The sequence below is a fragment of the Acanthaster planci genome, linkage group LG07, assembly GCF_054643075.1.
Source record: "Acanthaster planci isolate LZ-2023a linkage group LG07, COTS_SCS, whole genome shotgun sequence".
In the NCBI taxonomy this organism is placed as follows: Eukaryota; Metazoa; Echinodermata; class Asteroidea; order Valvatida; family Acanthasteridae; genus Acanthaster; species Acanthaster planci.
In genome coordinates, this window is record NC_141783.1 from 9,693,909 (window position 1) to 9,712,923 (window position 19,015).

Consider the following 19,015-nt stretch of genomic DNA (forward strand, 5'->3'; position numbering starts at 1 on the left):
GAAGCATATGGGTCCTTGTTTATTTGTGGAGGAATGGTATCCAACTGCTGCAGGAACTCAGCTGATGCTCCACGCTGTGTGGACCTGTACATGACCCTGTCATACTTTTTTTGTGATAGGCTGTTCACAATAAGGAACTCTAGCTACAAATGTACATGCATGTATGAAGAGTCTGCTGTCCCTACATGTTTTTGTCCTTTCTCCATGCTCGAAGAAGAACGAGTAGGAAGTGACAATGGCAAAGTAGCCTACGAATCTTGAGATGAAAATACTGGTGTACATGTACAGCGTATACCCGCAAAATTATCATGAAATGTTGAAAAGTGGTCACTAGAGGCCTACTCAAAACTGTTAATTGAAACACTGCAGTGATTTTGAACCACGGGAAACAGAAAATGCAAAAGGTTTTGCATTGTTGAAAGTAGTCTTTTGCTCGAGGATGTTTGGAAAGGAAAAGGGAGGGGCAGGGAAGGAGGTGGGATTATTACAATGTAGCGGTACACTGTGGTATGCTTGGAGTAGTGTGGGAGGGACCTATGCCTGGAATGCTGACTTCATTTCACCCAAATCTCACCAACATGGAATGTTCAAATTGTGGTTGAATTTATGATTCAGCAATGGGTTTTTACCTGCAGACCTCTAATATTCTCACTGGAGACTGCAACTCTGCAGCCTTTCCAGTACGGACATAAAATTGGACTCAAATTTCATAAATCATGTTGTTTTCTGGGTGATTGTGAATGTCCCGAACGAGATGCCTGCGGTTGATTGATACACCAGGGAGCGACCGAGCATGAATGGACTATTTGTTTGATGGAAATGGCTGGGGGGGGGGCGTAAACCAGTTTTCGCCGGCCCCACGTGGCCAGAAGTATGGGAATAAACTTGATTCCTAGCTGTCATTAGGTGTTCCTATTTTCTCTGGAGACTTTCATTAATGCACATGACAAGCTGGCATCTGTTCGTCTCTCTGTCTTTTCGTGGGTCTAAATAAGCCAGTTAAAAGTGTGAACCTTTGCAACATTTGAAATATTTGGTTTCCAATAAATATTGTCTGTAATGTGGCAGCTAGATTTATTGACATAGTGACCTGGGTCGACAGTTTACGCTTTGGTCTAGTTTTTGTTTACACCTTGGTGAAGGATAAAAATGGACTGTAGTTAACTGTTCTACAGTTGAAAATAAGATACCAGTACAGTAAGACTTGATAGCAAATTTCCCCTGTGTGCTGTTTGCAACAGGGAATAGAAACATCAAAGAAAGCATTATTTTTGCAATCACTGTACATTATACTTGTACCCGTTTCAGTATGTATAGGCCTACAACAAAAGGATTTCGGTGCCAAGATTTTTTTTTAGCTGTAAACTGTTTTGGGATGTTGAAGTACATGTGCATGTGTAAATCTCACCTTCGGATGTACATGTACATCTACCGTTCATTGGAGAGTAAAAACACATTTTGTTTAAAAAAATCCAACAATCAAAATCCCATATTGCTGGTGAAAGCTACTGTTCACGTATTCATGTACATGTAGACTGGAGATGTGACCTCGTGTTAAAACTAAATGATGAGAGGCAGTGTCCTCAGAAGTTCTTCAGTTGTGTTGATCCTGTTGCTGGGGGAGATGTACTATTCCACAGTGTACCTCACCTTTCCCTGTTGTCTGGCTGACAAAGCTCCCAAGTGCTACATATTTATACACATTCAGGAATAAGTGCTTGTACTGGGTACGTGCCTGTGTTTAGAATAAACTGACCCGGTGGTAGAGTGTCCAATGACAGTAAAGTATTGGCTCTTCTCACTCGTAGACATACCCGCCTTGAGTAGAAGCACCCCCTCGTCGGTTGAAAAGAGCCATGTTGGTTGGGAGTGCTCATTTTGTTGGTAGCGATGCGACCATAACACATGCATTTCATAGTCGTTTGTGAACCGGCAAAGTGCAGTTCCCATCAAAGGAGCCTGCGTTGCTAGCAAAATTTGCACCCTCTCTTGGTCGAGCTCAAGGCTCACAGAAGAGACATCATGTTTCAATAAAAGTGAAAGGTATGCTGTACAGGCTGGTAGGCCTTATTGAGAAATTTCCCAGTGATATAACATCTAGAAAAAACAGAGGTCTAGTGAAGTGAAACTGACTCCAAGTTCAGTATAGATTAGCAAAGTATATGGGTGTCGCAAGAGGGGAGGGCAAAGGGGACACTCTCCTCCTCCGTCTCCCCTCCTCCCGTAAAAAAAAATGAAAATTAAAAGGGAAAAAAGCAAAAGAAATGAATAAAGAAAATGAAAAGAACAAGCTGCTTTAAAACAAAGCAAAAAAAAAGCTCAAAAGTTGACAGCTCCCCTCACTTTTGTTCATCAGTTCTTAGCTGATCCCTAAGGCCCCCCTTCAAAAACAAGCCCTGGTGACACCCATGGCAGTGGGCCCCTGAAAGTTACATATAGATTGGCACACATGTTTTCATCATCCGAATGTTGTTTAAGTTGTTTTTGTCTGGAGAGAGGTTGAGGTCAATCTCATGTAAGAAATTGCAAGGGAGAATAACTTATCTGGGGTTATGAAAAATGTAGCAGAACACATTTTTTTGTCCCAAGAGTGTGCAAGACCTGTCCAGTATTTGTTTCCCAAAGAAATTGAACATGAGACACTGATTGATGGTGGGGGGGAACCTCTAATTACTCTGGCGACTACTGAAATGGTTCTTATCAAACCCAGAGACCCAGGGTTGTGGTGTCTGATTGCCACAGTTGCAGTAGCTGGTTCTGTAGACTTCTACTGTTGGATGTATCTATTCGTGGTGCGTTACGCGTAATTTGTGTTGTGGAAAACGTGGAGAGTTTTTAAAGGAACAGTGCAATGAAGTTTTCTTAGAGTTACTTTTTGTGCTTATTTAAACTCTTCTTCAGTGTATGAAAACTGAAATCTTTTGGAGTGAAATGGACTGTAATTTTAAAAAGTACCCTTTTTTAACATTCAAAATGGACCAACTTTTTCCAGGCAAGTGGAGGTGCTGTTAGTGTGATGTACCGGTAGATCCAGGAAGACACTGTTCAGTTTGCATGTTTTTTTATGTTGAACCCCAAATTTGATCTTTGAAAATATTCCTGAGAAAAAGGTGTTTATTGGCTTGTTGCAAAATACAGTAATGAATTACCCCCCAAAAATGGAAATCTTTGATAGCACAAATCAAAGATTTGTCTCGGATTACACCGGAGTTTGGCTTATGATTCTATGCAAATTCATATTAATATATGAACAAAAACGGCCCCAAAATACCGATAAAATCAGTAATTCAAAAATTGAAAATAAAGTTATCGGTAATTGAAATTCAAAAGTGCAACTGCAAAGATTTTAGTAAAATATTTCTACTACATGTAGGGTACATGATTCCTTTTAATGTTTATTGAAACAGAGCTTGTTTTGGAAATTGCCTGTTATTGATTGTATATGTAATACTGTTGGAAAGCCCTTTCTGGCCAGTGTGCATGGATGTATAGGGTCTAAATATCCAACTCAAAAAGTACTTGGTGCTCAGACTTTATTCCTTTTGATCTGCCCTACATGTACATGTATGTACAGGAGCTTTTGGCATATACTGTACAGTACATGTACATGTACTTTATGTATTGCACATCACATAAGCTGTCACATGCAAATTGGCAGTATTTCCTTCAGTTTAAAGTGAGTGCATATTGTATTAGGGAAATACATGTACATACTGGTACATTGCTATTATTATACAATACAGTACATGTACCGGTACATAGTCATTATGACCAGAAAAAAAATTGCTGGCTGTTTGGGACAGCATGATTTCTCAGCATCAGACCCATAAATATCACTTGGAGAACACTTTAGATGTACCATACTTTCCCCCTGACAAACATGCATAAATGTACATGTACATGTAGTATAATTTGTGTTCCAGAAGGTTTGGAAAAACCCTGCGTAATTTCACCCTGTATCAATAGGGTCTGGTCTTTTGACCTCACAGTCGTGTTTCTCCTACAAGCGGCTGCTAAAAGTAAAACTACAGATGGTGGTTAGTACAAACAATGAAAGAATACTTTTAAAAATCCCCTGCAGCTTTCAGACCACCAGATAATAATGCATACATGTATCATGTTCTACTAAATACTGAATGAAAGTACAACACTCTTTAAAATTAATGGGACAAATGTCCATTTTGGATGAAGTTGAGGTAACATCGAAACTCAAAAGGTGATATTTCTGCAAACTTTGGCCATCCATAGAAGTTGCTGGCAAAATGAGAAGGGTCTACATGTACATGTATGTCCAGAAATTTTGTGCATTTGTGTCCACATTTATCACCTAAGATGCACATTGTGATAAAACAATGTGTGTCATCATAGAGCAAGAAACAGACGGCTCTATGGTGTAATACAGGTGGCTGAACATTGGTAGTTGAGGGGTGACTTTCTTCACTGTTACCATGAAGGAAGGAACACATACATGTACATGTACAAGTACAGGCACATGTGTGTATGTACCCTGCACTGTTGGGTACAGTCCACTAATTCAAGCCCCATTGAAAACAGTGTAAAATCAGCGCCGTTCAGGGCCCAATAACATGCATGCCAACATCCCTGAGATTTCTGAAACACAAATGAAATTCTTGTTTGGTCACTAATCGTTCAATTACTTTTTAATTTTTTGTGGGTTAACCAATTACATTTTTAATTATTCCCACAAAACAAAATCACCCCCAAACAGTGATTTTTCCAAAGTCTGATTGCAGCCATTTTTCAAGTGGCAACCCTCAACTTTCTTGGGCACTCAGGACCAATTTTCAACTGTAGTTTTTAGCCATTCTGCTCATATGAAAGCTCAAACTTCAAAGACCCAGGGAGTTGATCCTGGCAAGGATTTACACAATCTCACCATTTTGGTGGCCAAACAATCCCCTTTTTCAAAAGATACTGTGGGGGCACTTTTAATGCTAGGAGTAATGAGCTGGCTAGAAACTCTCACTTGAATTAGTGGTCTACACCCTGTTGGTGTAATTGGCCTTGTGTACATGGAAAATCCCTCTGAAGGATCTCTGACTCATGATGCAGCAGTACATGTACAATGCACCTAATGAATAGGTGATGGGTACCCCTGAACACCCCCTTTCCAGGGAATTCCATTGTGTCTAGTCACTGTAGGGCAACCCTCCCCAAACAACAGCTGGGACAAGGACAGGTCCTAGACAGAAGGTGGGACTGCAGTAGTCTGCTGTGGTTAACCTCATCCTGTCTAGGTACAAAGTGGTGTACACCTCTACAGGTAGCCTTCTGCATCCCTTGAGGCTGTTGGCTTGCCTTAAGATTTCTTAAAACGACAACAGATGGTGTAGAGATACCAGAAATGTGACTTCATGTACAATGTATTAAGTACTGCTCGCATTGACACCAACCTTTATTTATTGTTCAAATGGTACTGTGCCTCAGACCAGATGTTTGTGGAGTTTTGATTTGACTGTGACCTTGGAAGGGTACAATACAAGCCACACGCAACAAAGACAAAACTTACATGTATATGTATAAAACTTTACAGTTAGGGCCCAAGTAATGTATAAGTGTATGCTGGCAGTTACATGTAGCTCCTTACTCAAGAATATTAGGCTTTGCCATGGACACACACCCACACTTTCCAGTCTAAACTAAGGAGTGATTAATTTCCCATAATAAACATTTATTAGCTGCCCAGCATTCCTGATTGAATTTGACCCCTTAAATTAAATAAAAACACTGTCCTTGTCAAGCGAGGGACCTAATTTCATTTTTATTATTATTATTTTGGGGGGATGCCTTGATTCAATTTGTACTGGTTCTGGTATCCAGCAGAAACGACTTACATTTGATAATGCCATCAATCTGCATTGCAGGCAATGGGGGTACTCCGAAAATCACTTGGTGGTGAAAACTGTGGCGGGCATCACTAAGGGACTGGCTGACGGTAACAGTGTATGTCCTCATACGGTGTGGGTCATAGTGCACTGAGGACCGTTGGGCATTCATGTGAAGTTGCCGGCTTTGTGTTTATTTCACTATAACTAAAGTCAGTGGCATTTTGACAAATGATATTTTTAGCTGATCCATTTCATTTGGTCTTTATTGCAGGCAGCAAGTGTTATTGTTAGAAAGGAGGGCACAGTAGGGCACTAGTTAGAACAAAGAACAGAGGTGTATTGCAAGAACAAAGCCACTAAAAAGAGGGGAAACTGTACTTTTGGGGGTTTGGATGAGTTCAGAGTCATGCACCAGTACATGCATTAACACTTGCAAAGAAATGACAAATAATCAAGTTTGTCTGGACGGTGAGGCATTATTTATTGGAATTTCACTTTGTAGTAGATTGAGGCTTGCTTTGTTCATGACGACTGAAGCACGTACACTGTGTACATGTGCTCCATACCTTCACACATGTACGTGCTTCTTGCCATATCTTGGCAAGTTCTGTATGCGTGTTCAATCAATACACATTTGGCAAGGTGCGTAGGTACTTCAGGGTACTCCGTACTTCAAGTCAAAGGCACGCACACGCCAACCTGTATTTGCACGGTACTTTTTTGTTGATAATTATCGATTATGAGTTCCACGTATAGTGACAATTGTGGACATTCTGTCAGCACAATTCAGCAATCATACGTGCATGCCAGGACAATAATGCAGTCAACTGGACAGAAATTGCAGTTGTGGTTCATGTTTGTGTAGAGGACAGCTTGAAAGTCTGTGTCTCCGGTGACCTCAGCTCAAGGTCAACACGCCTGGGGCTTTTGTAGCCTCCTTCTCCAGTGAACCCTGTCTAAGGTCAGAGTCTGAGGCTCCAGACTGATCCAACGGTTTTTGAGAAGTTAGAGCAGAACATGCACTCATTCCTGCCCATTCATCTTATTGTTCGGTAAATATTTATCACTGAACTGTCTCTGGATTTAGATTCATCGCTTTTTTTCTGTGGATTTTCTACTAGTGACCATCATTTAATTCATGAACGATCAGTGTAAGAGGAAGAATGTACAGAATTGGTTGGAACATTTTTTGCCCTTTGGTCCTGTTTCTTGTTTATGGTGTTTTGTCAGCTTCATTGAGAACAGTCAGACAATAATTTGACGAAAAAGTCACAGATAGAAATTCTTTTGTCCGTCTGCCTCTGCACCAAACAGAATTTTCCAGGCCAGGTACATAACTGTAATCCGATCATGATTTCTTTTTGCTCACATGAACCTCTCAGGATCCCGTTTTCAGAAATTATGACTTTTAGAATGTTCAGGATGTGGATGTGAAGAACTCAACATTTTTCTGTTCTCACCTGCCATCCTCTGGGCTCTAACTCACCTGAGTATTTCAGAGTGTTCATGTACATGTACATTACTTTGTGTTAGAGTGTTCAAAGTGTCACTGTACATGAACATGTAGCTACCGGTATCAAATAGTACAATCTGCTTATAAAAACTGAATCAAAATGTGACCCTCTTTAAAAGTAATCCTGCAAATGTATATTTTGAAATAAAGATTTGTCACTGACCAAGAGTAATATTGCTGTACTCTTTGGCCAGTGGCCATGCACACAGTAGGCAATGAGAGAGATCCATTGGCATGTCCAACCCTTGGGCAAAAAATTGCTCTCAGCAAGCAAGGGTCAAAGCACTCGTCCAACAGGGTGCGTCACTTCAGCAGAAAGCCTACCCTCAACACGGAGTGCAGACCAAGTGCAGAGTTGTATCCAAATGCCAAAAACTCAGGTAAATAATGGAGGAGAACTTGGCTCCTAATATGGACAGCTCAATCATGCATTCACTAAGCCAAAGTGGCCACATGCCAAGATACTGCTATGCACACTGCAAGCTCTGGTGAGCTGACCTCAAGATGCTGAAGAGGAGAATTAAGTTAGTGTGACTGTTAACAGCATGGTAGTGATTTCCGGGCAAACTATCAAATCTGATTAGAGTAGCTGGGAACACTGTTCAGGCGTGGAATACAGTCTTGAGATTTCTGGGCCACTTCACACCATGCTGTGGATTATGATATTCAGCATAATATTATGGGGGGGGGTTGTTCAGTGCCCAAGGTTGTAAGAGCATTGTTGTGATACAGACCAGGTTCTGCCATTCCTTTGTCATTCAGAGCTACATGTACTTAGCCTATGTAATCCATCTCTTAATGACCCACTTTCTCAAGGCCCAGCATGCAGATGATCGAGGCTCATTGAAGCCCAGGCTATGCTGGTGGGTTCTCTCAGAAGATTAAAAAGGGAAAAAACTGCTTTGGGCTGGAAATAAATGGAAATATTGACCTTTGGTCCCCATGCGCTGGAACAGTTTGCTCTCAATCCATCCACTGTTTTGTTGTGGCCTTATCAATGTTTGAATCTTTGAGGTCTGACAATTACAGTGTATGTTGAACTTGGTAACCTTGATGACAGTGGACAGATTGACTTACACTGATTTTTCACATAGAGATAGCTGCTTTGTCCAAATAGGTTGTGATAACACTTTGTAAAATATGCCATATGTATGATTTGAAATAGTAGAAATGCTTGTCTCTGTTCATGTGCATACAGTGTTCCTGTACATGTACGGTACACATTCTTCTAGAATCCTTGTAATCACATACTGGTATTTGTATAACATGTTTGGGCATGAGCAAGTGTGTCCCACATTCATGTACATTTATCTTTAGGCAAACTTGAATTATCAATTCTGATTAGTCAATCCATGGCAACAACCTGTGATACATACGGTAACTGTATTGCATAGTTCATACCAAACCCCGCATAATGTGCTGTTCTAACTCAATGCATTGTTCTTATGCTAAAAGCCAAACACACAACTGCCAAAATTACTTTAAATTTAAAGATGACGCGTTTGCACGCACAGGCCCCTGTAACATCTTTACTGCGCATCAAGTTTTCTTGAAGATGAATTGGTTATCACACTCGTGGAACACAGAATAATGTAGTGTGTCTGTGTCCCGTAAGCCTGGTAGAATGCCTGAGCAGGTTTGTCAGGAAAAAAAGTAATGAATTAAGTGGAATTTCTTGCCTGTGAATTTGGAGCTTGGCGACTGTAATTTAAGATGTTCATAGGCTGATAGTCGCTCAGTCTCAGTACTTGGTAGCTCACTCAAAGTTGTACACATGTATAGAGTACACTGTACACTGTATGTGCATTAAACCATGCATAAATTTTAATGAAAAGAGTCTGACATACATTGTACATGTATCATTTGCTCTGACACTTCATCGGAGAGCAGCTGGTCGTCAATTTATCAAAAGGGTGCAAATGGGAAAAACATTCCCCTGTGTGATTTACTGCTGCTAAATAGGTTTAGCAATTACTGGTAGATTGTCATTTTGCTGTAGCCTTGAAATCGAATGGGAAAGCTTTGTCATGAATTCACTGCTCTTTCATTAAAGCTATAAACTGTACCTATCATGTTGCTGTGAGGCACCACTTGTACAATGTGTGTGTTGGTGTCCACGCATTTCATGTATACACTGTGGGGACTTCCGAACAAAAAACGTCCACATTATGTGGGATAAGCAGACACTGTGTGAGTTAGAAGGATTGCTAGAATTTAGGATTATGTTTACATGTATGGTATATGAACTTGTGATGGAAATTTAAAAACAAAAAAGCAAACTAAGACAAAAAACAAAAGTAGCAAGTGCTTTTTTGGAGGCCCTCCTTGCGTTGGAATGTGTACAAATATTTTGGCATTTTTAAATCTTTAAACCTGCTGGAATTAATATTGAGATAGAACCTTTGAGTTCTATTTCAGGTTAATTACTGGCACTTCGAAATTTTTGTGCAATTAGCTTTTTTTAAGTCTTCACTGGAAAACTATCTTATGCAGCTACCATTTCCAGTAGACAGTGTTCATGTGTACCCTGACAAATGACATCTTTGACCATTTCAAAATAGTTGTTCATGTTTTCCTGTTATCACTTTCCTATTTTAGCTGTTCCACCTTTCATCAACCGGCACCCGCAGGGTGACACAGCGTTTGCAGGCAACACAGAGCTCCTCAGTTGTCAGGCATTGGGCGATACCCCCCTAGAGTACCAGTGGCTGAAGGACAACCTGATCCTGGGTAACTATGATGCGCAAGGGGCCGCATACCTGCTGAGGAACATACAGAGGAGCGATGCGGGGGAGTACAGGTGCCGTGTCCGCAATGACATCGGGACCGTCATGAGCAAAAGGGCTGTCTTGCATGTTGCTTGTAAGTACATTCACCCAAACTTCAGCAAATCCACCTGAATCCTGTAAAATTCATCACCGTCAAGCAAAACAGTAGCACTTTATAAGGACATCAAGTTTTATGTAGTTGCTGTGTGGCTTCACATTGTAGAATTGAAGGTTTGGGATTTTGACATTGACGTGTCAACCTTAATCACAAAAAAAGCCTTCAAACTTTGTGTAAATCAAACTGCATTTGGTGCTGAAGGTTTAGGATAGGTAATTGTAATTCACAACTTAGTTTGATAAATAACACAAGATACTGGTATAATGGTTTCAATTATGATTCTGAATAAAAGTATACATGTATATTGGCAACATTGACAGCTATTGTTCATTCCTACATGCACCTATCAAACCCCTCTGAGTTCTGCATAGATCTGTATGGACATTTCCTTGGTTTTCCCTGTCAGATTTTGACAGTTTTGTGGGAGGTGATCGGACGGAGATTGCCACAGCTGGACAGGCTGTCATTTTGTCCTGTCCCGATGTAGGTAAGCCGTATTTTCTTTGCAACTGTTGATGTGCTCTCCGTGTTTGCTTTCTGCGGAGCTAGGGCAGGATACCAGAAGAGTTCAACATAGGCTCCTAGCACAATTAGAAAAGAGGCTAGACTGGCAACATCCAGCCACTTTAAGGGATTCTTTAACAAAAATAGGAATGTACACTAATGATGACATGAGAAATTTCCTTTGCAAGTGCAGTGCACTTATGTGGCAATATGGCAGTTCACTGCAAAGGGAAAAATTTCTCTGGTCAGTACTGCAGTATGGGAAACATTTCTTTTATTACAAAAATTTGGACTCGCTTTTTTGAGCTCTTGTGTGTCCTCAGAACATTTTTGGATCTCCACAGTAACTATTGTACAGCACACGTGGTCCGTACTACTGCATGCCAAACTGTGTGTCACGGAGTAAGAGAAAATGAACCTGTCTGCTCAACCAAAACACATTATTTTTGCCCACCTTCACAGATAGTTTCCCAGCAGCTAGCATCAAATGGCGCAAGGACGGGGATGATGTCAGCAGCGACAATAAAATCGTGACCATTGACAATGGGCTGGTCATCTTGGATTCCTCCAGTGCTGACGAGGGAGTGTACACCTGCTTGGCTAAAAACGACTTCACACAAGAAAGCAGGGTCAGCCCATCAATTACACTCACAGTCCAAGGTATGTGTCTGAAAGCTACCTTGTAAAAGTAATTTTTGAAATATTTTTTTTAATGTGAATTTTAGACTTGTCACTAAGTCCAGTGTTGTACTCGTCCTTTTCTGAGTCACGGGTCAGTATTGTCAGAAACAACCTTGAAAAACTAGACCTACAGTATGTGTTCCAAGTAAGCATGCTGTGATTGGTAGATCTGAGTGTTTGAAAAGGTATGTTGGGAATGGCTGCTCATTTATCGTCTCAAGTCCAAGTACTTGCATTGCAATTAAGAGTTAACCGGGGAATAGGACATTCTCATTACACTCTTTTTCTTCCCAGGGAATTCATTTTCATTTCACCAAACTTCACAGCCTGAGAATGAGCATTTTCAAACTGTTTTGTATTCGGCAAAGTGTGTCTACGATGACCTTTTCAGTCCAATCTTTCACCATTTTGGGTTCAACAGGTGTGAATCCACCCAGCATTGTGCCTTCGATTGTTGTTCCGCCACGCGACACAGTATTCATCCAGGGAGATAGCATTGCCAATATGGAGTGCATTGTCAATGCAAGGTTGGTTGACAAGGAAATTTAATTGTGTTCTTGAAGGCGTGCATGGTAGATGTGAATTATTTATTGTACTGCAACTGGCATTCTGTGCAAGCTACATACATTTATGACAGAGCCAATTTAACCATCCCAGTTTTTGACAAGATGATGGCACATGATTAAAAGTGCTTTCCCATGCGACAGACTAATCCGATTAGACGCCCTAACTGCGGTGGCACCGCACTCACACGCACATTCTTTAGCGTGCCGCGCGCATGCATTTGGCAGATAACGACACCCTGTTGGTCAAAGAGGCATGTAACGCGCGCGTACCACCCGTCCAAGAACGTTGTGCCAATGCTGTAATGGCTTCTAATTCTGGTGGTCGAATTACACTACATGTACCTGTGCTATCGTAACTGTTGAACAAAATTTGGATGACATACAGCAAATTAATATTTTGTATTTTTGATTACCGGTTTTGCCCTTATTCCGATGTATATTCATGACACTGTATATACAGTGGTTGTCTGAAAGCTTGTGAAAAAATGTGCAAAGCTTTAATACTTGGGTGGGACTCGAACCCACAGTGTCCTGCTTACTTGTGCCTTCATCTTAACCACTCGACCCCTGAGCTTATCGGGGTCGGCTGGTCGGTCAGAGTCAGTTGTAGCAGCAAGTATCGTAAGCTATTTTGCGTTGTGGAGATGTTAACCACTTGCTGTCGGGTGCCTTTAAAAATGCAGTGTCTTAAACTGGGCAGTTTTCAGTATCTTAGGTTTTCAAAAATCTTCAAAAATTCATATCTTTTTTCCTGAATGCCTAAACCCTATTGAGTGACTGTCTGGTGCTACTCTAATCTGATAGACAACATCTATTGATGCCCGAGTATTTCAGCCAGGCCTGCCGCCTTGTAAAAAGAGCCCAGATTGTGTGGTGTTACATAAGATTCTTTTCGTCCTGAAACTGACACAGTGTGCTGCTGGCATCTTTTCAATACGGGCCGGATAAACGTGCAGCGGTATTTTATCGCTCATCACTGGAATGCTGGTGCACTTTTGTCCCTGGTGGTAATCCTCTCACGCTGAATGCCACAACAGCAGTATAATCTTTCAAAACAATGATGAATTTTCTCCGCTATCGATAACTGAAGAATGTTGGCAATTCCCAGCAGCTCGGTCTTTTGTTCTGAGTATGGTCTTTTGTTACAAGGCCCAGCTCTTTTGTCCGATTTCGGGCACCCCGGCACGAAGTGGTTAATTTTTAATTACGAGTCCCCCCCCCGACAAGCACTGAGTATGCAGTGTCATGAATATATGTTGGTGTTAAGGCAAAATCCGTAACTAAAAATTAACATCTCCCCGACTCAAAGTACACGTTGAAAAAATATTTTGTAGTTGAATTGAGATGGGTCTTTGATGCATTGAATAGCTTCCCTCGACAAACCAATGCCCCTGGCTTTACCTCAGAAACCAGCTTGTCAGGACCCACCATCTTGTTGAGCATATACTGATTATCCATCCTCAAATCATGCTGTAATAAAAGGTACCCACTGTGGTCTCATTGTTTCAGACCTCTGGTGGACCTGTCAATAACCTGGAAGCGTAACGGAGTCGTCTTGCAGACTGGGGGCACTGAAGCATTCACATACCAGATTAGAAGTCCTTCACAGAGTACCGAAGGCGTGTACGAGTGCGAGGCTGCAATGCCCTCCGGTGTTTCAGTCCGTGCCACAGCAAATCTGACCTCTTACAGTAAGTACGACTCATGCCCAGACTCTTACTGTTGCCAGCTGCAAACTTTTGTCTTGATTTGCCGAGAATCTGATGTACGTGTATCCTCCCCCCCCCATTTTCATCATTCCCAGCTTGTGTAAGATTATGGGAAGGGGCCATGGAAGGTGATAAATATGCAGAGATGTTTGTGCATACTCTCAAAGGAGAGATTGAGATTGTTAAAATCCACTCTGGAACTTATTTAACATATCTTGCTGTCCAGCCTCATTTTTCTGGAATTCACAGACTTCACAAAAATAATTTCAAAAAATGGAGTGGAGAGGGGACAAAACATTACATTGCACTGCTGGGAGTGCTACCGGTAGGTAGGCCTTTCACTTGTAAAGAGGACTTCTTTTTGTCAAACTTCTTTTTGTTAGGAAAGTTGGGACCAAGTTGTGGGAATGAAACTATGTACTACGTATTTTGGTCCCCATAATGTGTTTCAACACAGGTACACATAGTCTCCATAATGCTGTAATGAGTATGTGTGTTCATACACTTGTATACCTGTGTGCATGTACATGTACCATAGAAGTTGCTAACTTCACCCATACATGTACATGTATGTTGGCCTGAATGACTAACTTATCACACATTGCCAGGGCTTGCGATAAAGAATGGTTATACATACGGTATTTGTTGTCATGCTACGTCTAGTGATTTCGCATGGAGCTGACCCAATAAATCTTGCATTGCTCTTGCAGAATTCCTCATCCAATTTATTTCAAAGCTGACGGCTGTTATTTCTCACATCTTAACTCCCCTTTTGTCGTATTGGTCTATACACTTTTTATTTCTGCTTGCATGATACACGCAACCTGTTGCTGCATGTCTTACCCATGCTCATCAGATCGTGGTAAGTGTCCCACACGAGATGTCCCAGGTGGTGTTCTTGCGTTTGTGGTGTTGACCAGTCGGACATTTAGTTCTAGATTGAATTGTATATCATTCATTTTGGGGGATTGTTTATTTCATCATTGTTTGAATTGCCACAGTTTTCGTGTCTGCACCAGTGTATGCCGTGTTTATGTGTTATTTGAATGCCAAGTTGGAGTTGAGTGGACAAAAGTTGGTTGAAATATGTTCAGTTTAATACATGGTATTAGTTAAATTGTTTTGGGGTTTTTTCCATCTTGGAATCATTTTCCTAAAATTAATTAGCACTTTTGTACTGAAAAATGGCTTTTGTACTGAAGTACCCCATGATCAGGATACATGGTATATATATGTATATAACATGGTTTTAGCATTGAGAGTCGATGTAAGCGCCCCTTGGTATTTGAAATGGACACATTTTTTCTCTCGCATTAATCACCTGCCAATACCTCTGGGAGCTACAATTTACTATCCTCCCTAAGCCACGTTGTCTTTGTTTACCTCAGAAATATTCAGGAGCAAGGGAGAGGCAGCATGTACATGTATATTGTACGTGTGCTGCCATCTGTTGGTATCCATGCAGCAAAGCTATGGCAATATCTGCACAAATGACATTTCAGTACACTAGCGTACTTGACTTGTGCATGAATCCTCACATGCGCGCGCTGGTACGTACGTAAAGAGTGAAAATAGCTGTGAGCACTTGATGATGAATGGACCACAGAAAGTTTGACCCTTGATCATGAATATGTATGAGGTACCCTTATTGTAATGATCTCTATAGTCTATGTAGACTACATGTACATTGCTCTTGCGCCCATTGCTGTGCACAGAGTGAGGCCTCCACGACAACTTTTTGGGAGCATCCAAATATAGCTGCCATCTGTTTCTTAATAGTTTATTTTTCATGTGAGTGTCAATCACAAATTCAAAAGAATGTGACTGTTGTTGCAAATTTCACTTACGTGTTCAAATATTGCATGACCACCTGCATGTAGTTTGTACTCTTGCTTTCATAGTTACCATTATTGTTGTTATAACTTTGCACTGTAAGTAACACCATCTGTTCTTATGTTTGCATTGTTGCACATTGTCTTCTCTCATTTTATCCAGCGTGCATTCAATTTTTTAAAATGGATTGTTCACTCACAGTGAGAAATGTCCATACTTGGAGTTAAGTTACCTCCCCCAATCCTTCAAGAAGCACCTCAAAGATTTGTAGGATTTTACGGGATTGAGAAAAGCAGAGACCGGCCACTGTCGGAGCGTACATTTACATTATTGGAAAATGTGGTATACAGGTTTTTGGAAGATCAGAAACCTTTCTGGCAAAAAGAACCTGTGAAGTTTTCAATATTAAGTTGTAAACAATTATCTTGTGAACTCTTGCACACTTGATTTGTTTGTCAAAGTGCTCAACCCAATGACATTTTCATACATTGAAATCCTGTCCAGGGTTTTTTGGTGCAAAACTGTGCAAAAGAAGCGGACATGAACGTTGGGAAAATGGCTTGGAAACTTTTACCAGGAATTGTTTACAGAAATGTGAATGGGAGCATACCATGTGCAAACAGTGCGCATGGAAGTCAATCCTGACAACTCAGATATTTTGTTTTGGTACAGGCCCGCCAACATTCGTGAATCCACCGCAGCAAACTACCATCAGTTCAGTGGGCAGCGATGTCACAATCCCCTGTGAAGCAGCAGGGACCCCTCGACCCATCGTCACATGGTTCAAGAACACAGTGGATGTCACCACCCTTGGGCTCAGCAGATTCCAGGTAAGGGGGGCTTTGCACGGTCATTGGCACAAATTGTCTGTTTTCTAGAAGTGTGATGCATTCGTATACAAGAAAATGCGGACAAAAGAGAGGGAAAGAAAAGAGTGTTAATTAGTAGTTTCCCTCTTGGATGTTCAGGCCGTGGGGTTATATGGGGCGGAGGCGTTTGATCCAAAGCTTCTCCCTGTTAAAGCGAACAGCATCTTTGTGGTACCCAAGTGATTCTATGCCCTGTGAGATCATGTCAGACATAGAATGGTTAGGAAGGTTGAAGTGGTGGCCTACAGGGGTATCTAGTCGTTTGGTGTTGACAGTGGATCTGTGGACATAGAAACGCTTCTTGAGAGTGTTCTTGGTCTCTCCAACATACTGAATGCTGCCTACCCTGCAAGAGAGATATATGACATTAGAAGAGCTACAAGTGATAGTGCCTTTAGTTCTGTCTGTGGTACCGGAGGAGTGTCCAGAGAATGTATCTGATTCCAGGATATGGTTGTGGCAAACAACATGTCTGTTAGAATCACACTTGAACGTGCCTTGCTGGGAGGGGGAAGGGTGTCCAAGGGGGGAAGGGGGCACCTCTGCCCGAACGATAAGGTCCCGTAGGTTGTGGGGACGCCTGTAGCCCACTAGCGGGGTGTTTGGGATGGCACTGACAAGGCGGTCTGAAGTGTGCAGGATATGATGATTGTCCTTGATTAATTTGCGGAGGGGAGGAAGACGAGGATGAAAAGTGGTGACCAAGGGAACCCGGGGGAGGTTTTCTTCCCAGGGGGTGTTCTCCTTGAGTGCAAGACTTCTAGGGATGGAGGGGGCCCTGTTGATAGAGTGTTGAACCTGGTGATAGCTGTGTCCCCTTGCAATAAAGTACATCTTCAGTTCCTGTGTGTGACTGGAGAAATCGGAATCATAAGAACAAATGCATCGCAGTCTGAGTGCTTGGCTGTAAGCAATACCAGTCTTGCAGTATCTAGGTTGACGGCTGGATGAGTGAAGAAATTGTTGGCTGTCGGGAAACCAGGAGCGTGTTTCATGCAAAAAATGCAAATTTTGGAAATCTTTTTATTATGTCAAATGCAGTGTCTTGTGAAGTTTTCAAAAATGCATACCTTTCATGTCTCGTTTTGTTTGGTGGGTCACAGATAAGACTTTTGTGAGTTAAATTCGAATACAATCTGAGTTGCTCAAACTCTAGTTATCACAGCAATTTGATTCAGTGCAAGCTTGTGCTTAGATACATTGGAGACACCTTGTATGTACACTGTTTTCAATGTATAAAAAAGGCACAAAGGAACCAGTCCATTCCAGAGATAGTGGTTGCTATGCCAAAGATTGCCCCAAATCACAAGGTATAGCAACAGTGTGTTAATAGTCTGAGGAATTCAAATTGCTATGGTATGCAATCAGGTTACTCATTGTACCAGATTTTACTCCAGTTTAACTCTCAAAGGCTTATTCGCTCATCTCTGAAATGAGCAGGATGCATGAGCGCATCTCAAGGAGGTAGAGGCTGTTGCATTGTTTCTTTCTGAGATGTTGATGTGTTACCTACTGTAATGTAGTTTAAGGTATCCATGGTTTGTGTGACATCAGTGTCTGTCACTTCTGTTGCCCAGGTACTAGATAGTGGCATGCTGCAGATAACTAGCACAGAAGCCGTGGATGCCGGCATGTACCAGTGCGTGATAAGCAACGAGGCCGGGGAAGACATCACAGACACCTGGTTGCAGGTCAGAGGTAAGGGGTCGTGAATTTCATACTTTTATCCCGTTTCTTGTCTTGTGCTGTACTTTTGTGTTAAAGTGATACTTCTTTCACATTAATGAACAAGGTAATAAGTTTTCCCTAACCTGGACTCAAGTTTGTGGTGCTGCTTCCAGAAAATGTTATGTATTTATACAAAAAGCTGTAGTCAGTAAGGAGCCAATCAGTCAGTGGAATTTTTTGTAAGATGTTTTGGTTGGTCTTCTGTCTTTATTCAATTTCTTTACAACTGGCGACTGGACAAGACTAGAAGAGTGACTGTCGAATGATCATCCTGCTCAGGAACTTTTTTCAAGTTTACTACATAGTGAAAATTAAGCCAGAAAAATGACACAACACGGGCTCATTAATTTTTTGTTTTAATGGGTACAAAGCAAAGTATTTGGACAAAATTACTCTGAAAGCGTTTGAGTGTTTGAAAAGGGACTCAGGCTTGAGTGTGAGTCTGGATCTATTTGCTGACACTCATATTCTTATTCCTCGGTATCTACATGTACATTTCTGCTAACATATTTTATCCAACTAGCACTCCACAGAAGACATGGCTCTAGCATTACTTGACTTTTTTTCATCTTGGCATTATGTGGGACATCTCTGTAATTCTAATATTTTATTGGTCCATAAATTCCCATTGTCAGAGATTGCACCAACGTTTACCAGTGAGCCGCAGGACACCACCAAGATTGAGGGTGAGCCTGCCATGATGTCTTGCCAAGCAGTCGGGGCACCCAAACCGACCATCACATGGTTGAGAGGTGAGGCAGAGAAATGCGACACTCAGAGATTGCTAGACATTGCTAGACTCGTACCGAGGTCTCCCTTGTGTGTCTTGTTAAACCTTGTACTCTCCTAAATCCTCCAAAATCTTCGGAGTGATTTT

General features: G+C 41.5%; 1 protein-coding gene and 1 pseudogene across 3 annotated transcripts in view; one reads left to right on the forward strand and one right to left on the reverse strand.

Moving 5' to 3' along the window:
- Nucleotides 1–19,015, forward strand: part of LOC110973604 (protein sidekick-2-like) — a 69,400-nt gene that overhangs the window by 18,577 nt on the left and 31,808 nt on the right. For all 3 annotated transcript variants that reach the window (XM_022224523.2, XM_087139060.1, XM_087139061.1), the window contains exons 2-9: nucleotides 9,961–10,224; nucleotides 10,655–10,735; nucleotides 11,215–11,412; nucleotides 11,855–11,960; nucleotides 13,509–13,690; nucleotides 16,214–16,371; nucleotides 17,988–18,108; nucleotides 18,774–18,890. In XM_022224523.2, the coding sequence (XP_022080215.2) occupies nucleotides 9,961–10,224; nucleotides 10,655–10,735; nucleotides 11,215–11,412; nucleotides 11,855–11,960; nucleotides 13,509–13,690; nucleotides 16,214–16,371; nucleotides 17,988–18,108; nucleotides 18,774–18,890 (1,227 nt within the window). The remainder of the gene's footprint in view (nucleotides 1–9,960; nucleotides 10,225–10,654; nucleotides 10,736–11,214; nucleotides 11,413–11,854; nucleotides 11,961–13,508; nucleotides 13,691–16,213; nucleotides 16,372–17,987; nucleotides 18,109–18,773; nucleotides 18,891–19,015) is intronic.
- LOC147798626 (uncharacterized) lies at nucleotides 16,483–17,277 on the reverse strand (annotated as a pseudogene).